This window comes from Anticarsia gemmatalis, chromosome 5 (assembly GCF_050436995.1).
Source record: "Anticarsia gemmatalis isolate Benzon Research Colony breed Stoneville strain chromosome 5, ilAntGemm2 primary, whole genome shotgun sequence".
Lineage (NCBI taxonomy): Eukaryota > Metazoa > Arthropoda > Insecta > Lepidoptera > Erebidae > Anticarsia > Anticarsia gemmatalis.
Genome location: NC_134749.1, coordinates 4,166,658 through 4,179,361, shown reverse-complemented (window position 1 = coordinate 4,179,361; position 12,704 = coordinate 4,166,658). Strand labels below are relative to the sequence as shown.

General features: G+C 34.7%; 3 protein-coding genes across 9 annotated transcripts in view; 2 read left to right on the top strand and 1 right to left on the bottom strand.

Moving 5' to 3' along the window:
- Nucleotides 1–1,230, top strand: part of Pkcdelta (Protein kinase C delta) — a 31,150-nt gene extending 29,920 nt beyond the window's left edge. For all 5 annotated transcript variants that reach the window (XM_076114182.1, XM_076114183.1, XM_076114184.1 and 2 more), the window contains one exon: nt 53–1,230. In XM_076114182.1, the coding sequence (XP_075970297.1) occupies nt 53–202 (150 nt within the window). In that variant the 3' untranslated portion in view covers nt 203–1,230. The remainder of the gene's footprint in view (nt 1–52) is intronic.
- A 63-nt stretch (nt 1,231–1,293) lies between these two features.
- Nucleotides 1,294–6,761, bottom strand: LOC142972842 (uncharacterized). Of its 2 annotated transcripts, XM_076114188.1 has the most exons (8): nt 6,477–6,761; nt 6,220–6,384; nt 5,355–5,547; nt 5,069–5,152; nt 4,490–4,640; nt 3,669–3,964; nt 3,253–3,392; nt 1,294–3,082 (listed from the first exon to the last, which is right to left on the bottom strand). In XM_076114188.1, exons 2-8 carry the CDS (start codon nt 6,352–6,354, stop codon nt 2,870–2,872), a joined length of 1,212 nt encoding a protein of 403 aa, XP_075970303.1. In that variant the 5' UTR covers nt 6,355–6,384; nt 6,477–6,761; the 3' UTR covers nt 1,294–2,869. The 2 variants fall into 2 exon arrangements, with proteins under 2 accessions (XP_075970303.1, XP_075970302.1); XM_076114187.1 differs by having other exon boundaries at nt 1,296–3,082; nt 6,220–6,760.
- A 468-nt stretch (nt 6,762–7,229) lies between these two features.
- On the top strand, nt 7,230–12,438 carry LOC142972841 (pre-mRNA-splicing factor ISY1 homolog). 2 transcript variants are annotated; one of them, XM_076114186.1, is made up of 7 exons: nt 7,230–7,365; nt 7,855–7,877; nt 8,374–8,537; nt 11,054–11,257; nt 11,588–11,737; nt 11,989–12,080; nt 12,211–12,438. In XM_076114186.1, exons 1-7 carry the CDS (start codon nt 7,363–7,365, stop codon nt 12,385–12,387), a joined length of 813 nt encoding a protein of 270 aa, XP_075970301.1. In that variant the 5' UTR covers nt 7,230–7,362; the 3' UTR covers nt 12,388–12,438. The 2 variants fall into 2 exon arrangements, 1 of the variants encoding a protein (XP_075970301.1); XR_012959486.1 differs by lacking the exons at nt 7,230–7,365; nt 7,855–7,877; nt 8,374–8,537; ... (1 more) ...; nt 11,989–12,080; nt 12,211–12,438 and adding exons at nt 8,623–10,173; nt 10,254–10,975 and having other exon boundaries at nt 11,054–11,192.
- The last annotated feature ends 266 nt before the right edge of the window (nt 12,439–12,704 follow it).

Sequence of the window (12,704 nt, the reverse complement as noted above, 5' to 3'; positions counted from 1 at the left end):
ATAAGTTAAATAATACGAAAATGATGTTCAATCGATAAATTAACATTTACAGAGACATCCAATGGACACACAATACTTCGACAGAGCGTTCACCGGCGAGCGACCTCGCCTCACCGCGGTCGAACCTCATGTACTACGCTCCATGGACCAAGAGCCTTTCAGGGGCTTCTCCTACACCAACCCCAACACGACGGACCGCTAAAATCGACCCTAACACCATGGCGGATGGTTCAAATTCCCTTGTTACATTTAGCTGACGATTCAGTATTTGCAACTGGAAGTATTTCGTCGGTGTAGTTTGTCCCGCTGGACGGTAGTGTCATTGGCAGTAATAGTAGTTGTTAACTACTTCTAGCCCACGTAGAAGGTCACGGCATAGGTTTTGGAATGAAAACTTGACTTGTTTTATCAGATGACTTCGAAATGCTGCCTCGAAAATGTATCGTGAATTTAAATAATCGATCCCTTTCGCTAGGGCATCCTTGATATGATATCAAAGAAATGCATATCAATAAAAACTAATTATTGTTTATGTTAACGTGTCTGGTACACAATGTATATGGATTAGATGTTAGATTTAAGGGCTATAACACACAGGCGGATTTCTGTAACGCAGATTATAAAATATTGGTTAATGTTTCTCAGCTTGTATGTTATATGTCATAGTATTTGTATAGTTATATTGATTTTATATGTTCATTCTATGTTATTGAATTTGTACAGTGAAGTTAATTAAGTGATTGGTATTTTGATATACAATGTAAACATCCTAGTCGTATTTTAGAGTTTAATATTGGTTCAACCAATTTTAGGTACAGTCGCGATCATAATAATATACAAAAAAAGAAAATGTTCAAGTCACACTTTAGATTATCTACTCTACTTTTAAAGCCAACAGTGTGTTTACAGATATCTCATTAAATTACCTGTTTACCAGTAAAATTTATAATAATAAGCAGCTTTATTGATTACCGATAGGTATTAAATGGATGTGATAGAAATCTCAGCAATCAATATTATTAAAAAATCTACTATTATTGAGTTAACTATCTCCCGATTCCCAAACTGATACTTATCAGTAACTGGTAAACTGCTCTTAAATGTAAGCGTGCTACATTAGCGATGTATTTACGTCACACAATTTTGTCCTCAAAATACTCAAGCAACCAAAAGATAGTTTTGTTCGGAATGTACATTGTTTGTTGGGTATAATAAAATTACGATTTTCAATTGCGTTTATTTATTTATTAAATCTTTGGTAAACATTCAGAAAATACTTAATAGAAAGTAAAAACAACATGGTAATTATTATTAAAAATAAAAACTATCTAATATATAAATGCTAAATAAATAACATTAAATGCAATTATTCAGTTATTACGACTATTAGGAGTATCCAGTAGAATATAGTATATTATTATAATTGAATGAATGTTGGTAAGACTTCCATGGAGTCAGCTGCTGATACATTGAAGAGCAAAACAATATTAAAGTATACAAGGTCACTGCTAATAACTTAAAACTTACTTTCAGAACAATGAAAAAACATTATATCGCTTTTATAAACACGGTATGACTTGTATTTATTAGAGAATGATCATGAGAAGTGGCTAATGACTGTTTCTACTACTTATCTCTACAGTATTGCAAGATTTTGAAACAAAATATGAAATATCTAAAAATAGCTTAAAAAGATATAACTTAACAACAACAAAAGTATAAAGACGCTTAAAGCTAAGACTCCCTGTATACATAGATACGTTATCAATATTATTATACGTTGGTACTTTATATATTACTAACAAATACTTGTCCTAAACAAAGTAGTGTAACTACAAAGTTTAGGCGACGAGACAACACCGAGATAACTACTTAATATTAGATCTTTACTTCCATTATAATATACTTGATAAATACTTAAATATGAAGACACTAATCTATCACAATATTAAATATTTAAATACACATTAACTAAAGAGATCCCAAACAATTGGTACATATGTAAGGTTATGTGCAGACGGCTACGGAAATAAAAAAAAATCGTATAAAAAAAATTAAAATCGAAAGATTTTTCTAATTGGAAAACTGGCCAAATTTCTTAATATAGCCGTCTGCACTTACCACAACCAACTTAAAACAGCCAATCAAATATTATTGTAGCTACGATAGATTAAAAAAATACTTGGCACGCATAGAACGCGTTGATAGTAACAAAGGTTTATTTCTAAACATTGTTTATTAAATCCTAAGAGTAAATATGATATATGACTAACCAACTGACGCGTAACCATCTTACCTACAAAGTCTTTTACCGTTATCATTCATTACTTCTTAATCATCACATTTTACTTAGACCTACAGCAAACAAGAAGCTATCCACATCAAGTTAGTATCGAAAAAATTAGATTTCTGGAGTAAAATGGTTTCATTCTGCAAGTGATAGAGTTGTCCGTGTTTATTATTTGGTGAGCAGAAATCATTTTATTTATTGAGCAGATAAAATGCTCATTTTGAGCGCCCTATAGGTTGAAACTCAATGATGCTACATGGGTCGGTTCTTGTTTGCGGAAACTGGTCCACTTGTGCTTTTATACAGCACAAAAAATCGCGTCCACAATCAATTAAAACTAACTTCTTAGACATCAATTTGATCATTAAAACATCACTACTGTTTGATTCATCTAATACGTGTTACAACGGGAAAAGATAGAGAATGAATGTATGTGTAAAAGTCTAAACAGAATTGGATTAAACACCAAGATATTTTTATCAGTTATACGTTTAGATACTACAGAAATGCGTGCGTGCACGCAAACCTAACGTGCACGTGTCCGTAATACAACGGCATTATATTTGCAATGATTTTCGTTTAAAACAGATACTCAGGATAAGTAAGTTGGAACTGAAACACATGAGCCTGTGTACTTACAAATAAGGTATGGGAAGCAGCAGCCTCGTACACATTGAGAGCGATGATGGTGGAGTCGTCCACGTGCCGGTAAAACTCCTGTATGTTGAAGTAACGGTCAGCCTTCTCCCGATTTGGATAGTCCATATCCAGTCTTGGAATGCGAATCTCAACCTACGACAAGATATCAGCATAAAGTTAAAATCAATGCCTGTGTCAATCAGTATTATTTCTACACTAAAAATGGCTTATAAATATTATTTTATTGAGCGTTCGCCTATTAGTAAAGCCGCCGTCTTTTAATTACCGTTTTATTGTATATACAAATATAATAAAAGCCTCACCCTGCCATCACTGTATCCAAGGAACAGCACTTTGCCGTGCACCGTCGCACACGTCATGTCGCGACACTTGAGCATGAATGAATCTGACTTGCGATCATAATGAGCAACCACCCGGTCTGTATTCCATTTGTATTTACCCACTGGAATATCAAACTTTATGTATAGTATCCAAATAAAACAAAATTATAAATAATCCGACGCATAAATAAAGCAAATAAGAAACAAGTACAAAAAAATGAGGAACTTAAGAAGTACTAATTTAGTAAATTATTCATTCAAAGTATTGTGTCAGTGTGCAATGAATAGATACATAATTATACTGCTATATAAGTTACAGTTACTATCTAACAAAATTATAGAAAAACTGATAAGAAAACTTAACATGAATAAAAAAAACAACATTATGCTAAACATACCAGTAACGATGCAACTGAATCTATCAAACATAGTCCAGTTATGGTGCATGAGATTATGCGGCAGATCGAACAAGTACACGTTACGGAAGCCCATAGTACTGGAGCTTATGTGCCACACCGCTCCTCGCTTGGTCATCATGAGTATGTTCTCATTGCACACATTCATAGCCGTGACGTGGTCGGCGTCGACGCCGTAGTGCTTGCCAAGGAACACCACGTTCCAACGAGCCGGCCCGTGCTTGATCACCCACATTACATTTGCTGAGCAAAACACGTAGCAGCATTTCCTAGCCAAGCTGTTGAAAGAGATGGAAATTGAGACCAGCAGTTATGGACTTATATTTATGAGTATGAGAATAGTCCTTAATAAGAATGAGAATGGCATCATGATTTATAACAATAACATATTTTCAGTAGGCATTGCAAGGTAAGTATTTCGCATTCATACAACACCAACTTAGTGGTATTGTTAATTTTATTTACATATTTTTATTTAAAAGACAACTCCCGCACTAAATAAGTAAGAACCGAAATGTGTGAAAATCGAACCCACGACCTTCCGGCGCAATGGTAGCGGCGAGGCGACCACCTCAACCAATGCGCCTCAAATTATTCAAGCCCCCTTAGGATGACGGTACTACACTTAACCATACAGTTTTCAGAAGCGGACAGCGTAACGAATACATAAAAAAATCGCATAGGAATAAGACAGTCCATGACTAATTTATAAGGAGCGAAAAAAATATGAATCACTTTTACCTTTCCACAAACTTATGACTACAGATATTTTTAGCTCAGCATTTTAAAAAGAATTAACTTACCAATACAATCGGACTTCCCGCATACGATGGCTGGTCTTTATGTTCAAATCAAACTCATGGTGTGGTTTGAGGTACAAGCGCAAATTTCGAGACAAGTCTGCCTCCTGAGTGAATTCAGCCAGTATATCATCATTTTCTTCGAAATTTATACCTGAAAGTGAATAATATTACACTACTAATTGTAGACAATGTTAGGGAAATATTGCGTGTGAATTCTACAGCAAGAACTAAGCTACCTATTAAATACCTAATTGATGGATTGACTAGCTGGTGATGACATAACATACAAGCTATGATTAAATACTGTAGTTAAAATTAACAACAGACAATTTACATCAGTTGATTTAAAAATACATAAAATCACCCCCTCCCATAGGCATAGGCAAAAACCAAAGAATGCCACTTGGTACAATCCTCACAAACTTCAGAAAGAGGCACATATGTTTAAGAAAATGCATTAAATATTTGATATAATTCTTATGTATTTAAATAATCACTAATATTGCCTTAAAATAGTGGGACAGATAAGATTCTATTGTCCTATTCTAATTAAAACTACATAATATGAATGCACCTTACATGCACAGTCGATAGCTCGGATCAGACAGAAGTTTTTGATGTTATAGTACAGCACATGTGTTTTGGTGATCAGAATCAGGTTATCTGTAATAAAAGATAAATTGTTACCTACCAAAATATTTTCAGAGTCAAAAGTTCAGAAAATGTTTCTTTTATAATCTGATAATACTAAGATTATCTAAGATAGAAATCAGACTTTGGATGTTGGGATTCAGCTCTTTTTTCTTATTTATTTCTAGCAACATAATAAGTATGATAAGATAACTAAGTACTAAATGTATCTTACCCTTATACACATTGATTTTCTTCACATTTTGAATCTCATAAGTTTTTAAATGTGTTATGTTACTCAATTTGATATTATTCCAGTATAAGGAGTTCATGAAAATGTCCTTGAAGTCTAGTGTAGACTTGAGCCTGAAAGAGGCTCCGCTGTTCACCATTTCATTGTTAACTATAGTCTCCCATAGTTTATATCTCTATAACAATAAAAAACAAGGGATATATAGTTTCCTGCAGAAGATACAACTAGGTACATTACATTGTTCTATTTAATGATCTATAGTCTAGACAATTCGTGCAGATCTGCATGTGATAAAATTTTTGCCCACATTTTTGTGGTCAGGGTCGGGTAAAATATATTTCAAAAAGACAATTAGCATATTCTGGTTCCACAATCTTGATCTGTATCTATGTCAGATTTTATCAAAATCAGTTCAGCAGTTGAGCTGTGAAATTGTAACCGAAACAGACTTTCATATTAAGTTGCTTGAATAAAATAAATATTCTCATTACAAATAAATGCTGCAAACAAAAGCAATATAAGATTTATTCTTTATTAGTTCTTATTACTTCATTCGCATACACTTAAGGTCAATGGCCACATGGTTAAACAGATTGACGGTGACACCAATTCACTTCCGCTTGGTTAACTGGCTTGTTATGTAATTTATTCATTTGCAGATCGCTCAGCTTCCCGAGACAAAGCAATGTATTATTAAGGATTTATTCATAGGTAGGAAATTTTAAACAGCAACCCTGGTGTTCGTAATGGGTCATACATATCTATTTCTAACCCTTCAGGCTAAAACAAGCATGTGTTTATAATAAAAATGCTGACACTTAAATTTTACCCACTAAAAGTTGCTTACCTCGGCCACATGCTCAGCTATACTCCTCCAATTCTTGTTAACTAACAGACAGTTGGAAAGTGTTCTGGTATCGAAATACCTGAATATTATGCATAATATTTCTGGGGGACAAGTGTTCCAATCCGGGTTATTCATTTTTATGATTTTATTAATTTTATGCTTGCACTGTAAATGAGATTTACTAAAATTGGACCACTGAGATGAGAAATGCGACCACATTCATCAAAACAAATGACTAATACTTAATATCAGCCTACATATTGCTCAATTTGCGAAATGTACTTTTGATTTCTTGAATTATTATGCTATGTATGACTGTAAAGGACAGCAGTTAATTGTATTGGCTACCAGCACCGCGTACATTTTCGCAGACAGTAAAATAATAAATAGTTAATTAATTTAAGCTTTCACACAATTTTATATCCAACACAATTTTGAAAATTTTATTTATTTCAAGAGATCGAAAATCTATATTTATTTACAATTTAAGCGACGACTAGGGTCAAATGTGAAATGTCAATAATTGATTGACATTTATCTTATCACTGTTATCGTCGGTCTTTGTCGTAATTAGGGAAAAAGAAAGAGACCAACAAGAATGTTGCTATTTTGAACTATAGTTTAAAAAAGGGTTGAATAGTAACATAATTTGCAAAAATCGTACAAGATTTAAACTTAAAAGTACCTAATTAAGAACATTAAAATGATGACATTACTAATCTATCTAGTGTAGAATCATACCAGTTCTACATATTGCCGTTTACTAGGGATGGCGTTTCTTACCGAAGAAAAACAATTCTTAAAACTGTCCTATTTTTAATTTTCTTCTTACGTTGATAGTATGTATTTTCAATAAAATGAAATATATATTACGATAAATCCGAATGGATACAATTATTCCCAAATACGATAACATTAAAAGAAAAAAAAACAACATTTTCAATGTCAATCATTCCAGTAATCGATGCCGAATCACAGTGTTTACGTCGCCGCCCTACTCATCTATATCTAAATGTCAAAGTAATTTGACGTTGTCCAAAAGTATTAGAGGTTATGTTTACGGTTTGAGACTTAATTTCTTCGTATTTTTCTGGTTTCAGTTTGTATTTATTGAATTACAACCGAAGCAGTTATTTCATAAATATGGTAAGGCATTTGCTTATTCCAATGGCAGTCATGTGTGTCAGTATAATAATTTTACACTTATGTGAATAAACAACAATGTTTTGAACTTTAAACAATGTCGTGTACAAGTCTTGATTCCATAATCGAGTATAAATTATACGGGTTCAGGTTAAAAAGTTATTCCTGTCTTTTTCTGTGAAGCCTGTTCTCAGTGATTGTCCAAACCATGGAAGTTTCCAGTAGTCCTGCGCCTGGTCTCGCAGGTCGTGACGGTTATAATTTCACTGGGTTATGATAGTCACGAAAATCACTTATATGAGGATTACTCTTCGGTATAAGCAGTATCTTCATTATTTTGTGTTAAATTCGTTTCAACCAACCAACAGTGTATACAATATGTTAATCACAACAGATATTTTTATATCTTTAATGTTTTCATTCTTCCTAATATTATATTGATACCTTTATTTACAAATTCTCATAGATACATTTCCTTTTTCTATGTTACAGGCTCGTAATGCGGAAAAGGCTATGTAAGTATTAAGATTTAGTTTTACTTATCTTTTTGTCTATTTACTTAGGTTTCGTTCATATCAAAAAATGTATTTGTTTTTTTCTACAAATCAATCAACAAGTCTTTTTGTTTGTTTCCCTCTATACATAATTTAGTACAGGATTGTTTTCTATACATAAAATATTTCAAAATAAAAATTTTACTTGTCCCAAAATATAAGAAATAATAGAATTCTTTAAAACTTTGCATTTTGACCACAGATTAAGTGCCATTTCTCCATTTGTGATAAAATAATAGCATATGCATGAAAGTTGTACAGACATTATTAATTCATTAGATAGTTTTATAAACATGTAAAAACCATAGATAGAAAACATTGATGTATTTTAGTGCAAATTAAATACAGCTTTCTGCAGTATGCTTTCCATACAATTTCTTTACCAATATCGATGGCCATTTAACACTGGTAAAGCTGTGATGATCAATGTAACATGTTTTGTTTGTGTCTATCTTAGGACCACATTGGCGCGATGGCGCGCGGCTCAAGTACAAGAGGCGGGTGGGCAGCGCGAGCGACGACCATACCTCGCGTCAGAGTGCAATGACCTACCACAGGCAGAGAAGTGGAGGCTGCAAATAGTCAGAGAAATCGCCAAGAAAGTCGCCCAGATACAAAACGGTAAGTTCTATAAAACTATATTGCATGAAGAAGTTTAATAATTAATAATAACATTATATTTGATACAGCCTGTAGTGGAGTGGCAACTTACATTCGACTTTGTCTAATACCAACCTACATTGAAATGATTTATTTAACTTTTGTTCCACATTACTCAAAATCCATTTGGCTATGACTTTTCTAATATCAATAACATAAATATGTGAAAATTTTAGTTTCAATCAAATATTTTTGTAAAATAGTAATAATAATCTCAAAATGGACGATTCTGAAGCAGTTCCCAATTCGCCAAAGGAGCCCAGTGTTACATTAGGCGATGTCGTACATGAGGCTATGTCACTGAAGGACGCTGTAGACGAAGCCTCTATAAAAGACATCATGAACATTGTTGTCGATGCGCAGCTTCCAGATCAGGTAGCATCTATACAGTCTCCTCCGAAACAACCTTCACTTCTTAAAAGTTCTTTACGCAGCGGGAGTCCACAAACACCACGCAGTCGCCTTGGCAGTGTAATAAGTGATCCAGCCACGAAAGCTGCATCTGTCATGGACAAATTCTTTAAAAGAGATAGTAAAGATTCTAATAAATCTGATAAGAAAGATGAGAAACTAGCCGAAGCCGTCGCCAACTTAGAACCACAGGGAAAAAGAATTAGTGACCATGTCGAAAAGTTAACAGACTCGGTAAAATCTCTCGCACGCGATGTAGAAAATTCTCAATCAGGCAGTATGACTACTAATATAGATAAAATAGCGAACATGAGTAAAGCACTCACGAAAGAAGCCAATGCGCTAAGAGAATCTATAAAGCATTTGTCCTTGGACATCGCCCGCACTAAACAGGATATATGTGCTTGCGACAAGAGTGAGGACGTCAGTTTCCCATACCACTTATTCCTTATTGAAATGATAATAAACAAGATAAATATGAAATGCGAATGTTTCGATATCGATTACAACAATCTAGTTATCTCAGCTATATTCTTGGGAAAACCACCGATTATTTTGTACGATTCATCTTTCGGTAAAATAGAAAATTTTAATAAACTGAATGTGGGTAAATCGACATTGTTTGCCATGACATACGACAAAATATGCAGCATTCAAAACTTTGAAATTGTTATTAAACTAACGAAAGAGACTCAATGTTCTACTTGTGTTACAAAAATAGGCGAGACTCACATGGACTATACGAGTGAGTTCGCTGCTCTAAGGGAAGAACTGTGTCGCAAGTGGACGGAGCAGCAGCCAACGGATAACATACTGTGTACGACATCGACTCCGCTGTCCAAAAACATGTACTATATATTCTGCGGGAGCGATGAAACTAGAGACTCGATAGGAATTATAGAAGTCACTGTAAGAATGTCATTTTTGGGTAAAGAGATTACAACAGCATTTTGTGCACAACCTAAACCACAAGGTACTTCTTTTCTGTTAAAAGAAGATCACGGAATGACAATGTATTCATGTCAGAGGGTTGAAATGGACGATCAAGGCAAAATACTTTTAGATGAAAGTACTCTATCAAAGAAAGCTGCTGCGCCTTGTTCACCAAATTACCCTCGGAGTTCTCCCGCTACTAGTATTACATCCAAGCTATCTTACGAACCTCTTTCTGGTCCCCAACATCATGGTAAGTCTCATGGTGTCACTAACTTTATTTTCTTATAGCAGTTATTGTATTTTAAAGCTGGTGATGTTGTTGTGTTCTAGATCGAATGTCACGATATGATGAAATATATACAAAAATGAACGTCAACGAATTAAAAATTAGAGTGCCGAAGAGCTCCAAAGTGGAAAGGTCAGGGAAGTACGATAAAATACAGGAATTGTGTTCATGCGAGAGTACAGCGTATAATACTGGAGAACAAATTCAATTTGAATTGCCCACTGATCGTCGTTATCCAGAAAAAACGTACACGTCTAATCTAACATACAGGTTAAAAGGTCTTGAGAAACCGGACAAAAAAGGGGACAGGAAAATGGTTAACATAACCCCTACTAACTGTCCTGTTCCAGTGAGCATGTCGAAAATGTTACATCCTCAAAAGGACGTGTTTATATTAAAAATTGGCAAGAAGTTGGAAACTAAAGATAAGAAAACGGATCTTGAAATAGAACTCGTTACTCCTAAAGCTCCGTCGGATGCTAAAGCCGTAGAAATCAGTAATATTTCGGCACAGTGCAGTGGCAGCGATATCAAAAAGAAGGGGAAAGGGAAGGGTAAAGGCAAAAAGGGGAAAGGCAAGGGGAAGGGAAAAGGCAAGAAAGGAAAAGATAAAAAGTCCAAGGGAAAAGGAAAGAAGAAAAAGTAACGAGGCGACACTAAGATTATAACCATGTGCAATATGAATAATAATATTAACCTACCCAATACCTATTCATTTGTTTTTCTAAATATTGCTTAACTTACTCATATTTGAATACAAAACCGGGTAATTCTATCGTATTTTCTTTATGCTGTAATCATTTCTAGGATGTAAGTAATTCATGCATTTGCAATTTTTCGCTAGCCGGTCTTGGTGAGTTTCGTATCCGAGACTTGAACGATGAGATCAACAAGCTGATGCGTGAGAAGCGTCATTGGGAGGTGCAGATAAAGGCGCTGGGAGGGCCCGATCATGCGCGCGTTGGACCTAAGATGCTCGACCAAGACGGCAAGGAGGTACCTGGGAATAGAGGCTACAAGTACTTTGGAGCTGCTAAAGACTTACCAGGTAAGACGACATTCCCTTTTGATCTCTTTTTAGAATGTACTAACTTTTGACCGGGATTCTATCCGCAAGGACTATTAGCTATAAAGCCCATTTTCGTAGAATTTCCTGGATTAACACAAACCAGTGTTCTATATCGGTTCTCCGATTATACAAACTTTCATCCAAATCAGTTCAGTGGTTTTGGCTTTAAGAAGACGCAGACAAATTCTGTCGCATTTATAACATTAGGGAAAATGATCGAAGTGAAAGTAGTAACTAACATAACTTTTTTTTGGTACTAGCAGTCTTGTCATACAATTGCTTTTATGATAATGTATCGTTTTGTACCAGGTGTTCGCGAGTTGTTTGAACAAGAGCCACCGCCGCCGCCGCGCAGAACGCGCGCTGATCTCATGCGGGACGTAGACGCCGACTACTACGGATACAGAGACGATGATGATGGTCTACTCATGCCTCTCGAACAGGATGCCGAGAAGGAAGGTATGACATAATCCTGATAAAACCAAATAACTATTTGTTGAACCTGGTTATTTAGTAAAGACAAATAACAAATACAACGTAACATATTAAACAGCTTTATGGGTATATTAAAAAAAAAACAAGAAATAATCAGAATTAATCAATGATTTTTACGAAATTGACTAGTGGCATTTAATTTTGTTTTCGATCGCATTACTAGTAAAATCTTCTCTCCTAAAATATGCATTTGTATCATCTTTCTTCATTTTCAGCAATAGCAAGAGCTGTAGACGAATGGAAGAGAAACAAAGAAGAAAACAAAAATCAAGATATACCTGAAGAAGAAAATATTTACCCTGAAGATGTAAGTTTCAACTTAATTACTATCGTTTAGACAAAATATTAGCACACCATAGTAAAATTCGAAATGAATATTCGGTTGTATCTAAATCATTTTACCTTCAAAAATTTTAACCATATCTTTTAAATTCCAGCCTGATGACAAGAGAATAGAGGACGACGAAGAGCCCGAATCCCGGCCGATAGTGACGTCACACGTAGCCGTACCTTCACAGAAAGACATTGAAGAAGCGCTCCTCAGACGAAAGAAACAAGAGCTATTAGAAAAGTACGGGTGCATGGATGTTGACGTCAAAGTAGAGCAGAGTTGACAAACACTATAGTCTTTAATGATAAGTTCCAATAATATACCGTATACATTCACAAAAGATCTTGTTTTATTTTCAAACTATTATCTTTTAAGTATGAAAAAAGTGGCTAGCCACGCGTCGACTGAGTCACAATCGGAGCGTACGAAAGATTTGTTGCTTTGTACTAATTTCAACAATGAGTGCCAATTAATATAAAGCAACAAATCTTTACGGTCCGTACGCTTCAATGCTGATCCAGTGGACGCGTACTTGTCAACCTTTCCATAGTAGCTTTCCATATCTGATTCGAAAAGGTATCTTGGTTTAGTACAACTCAA

What these genes read in the sequence shown, in the direction of transcription:
- LOC142972842 (XM_076114187.1), bottom strand. Translation starts at nt 6,438, where the DNA reads ATGTGGTCGCATTTCTCATCTCAGTGGTCCAATTTTAGTAAATCTCAT. An exon ending in CCGAGCTATCGACTGTGCAT is followed by an intron (nt 4,641 to 5,068) that starts GTAAGGTGCATT and finishes ATTCACTTTCAG; the next exon opens with GTATAAATTTCGAAGAAAAT. An exon ending in ATTCAGTTGCATCGTTACTG is followed by an intron (nt 3,393 to 3,668) that starts GTATGTTTAGCA and finishes TTGATATTCCAG; the next exon opens with TGGGTAAATACAAATGGAAT.
- LOC142972841 (XM_076114186.1), top strand. An exon ending in AGTCGCCCAGATACAAAACG is followed by an intron (nt 8,538 to 11,053) that starts GTAAGTTCTATA and finishes ATTTTTCGCTAG; the next exon opens with CCGGTCTTGGTGAGTTTCGT. An exon ending in ACAGGATGCCGAGAAGGAAG is followed by an intron (nt 11,738 to 11,988) that starts GTATGACATAAT and finishes CTTCATTTTCAG; the next exon opens with CAATAGCAAGAGCTGTAGAC.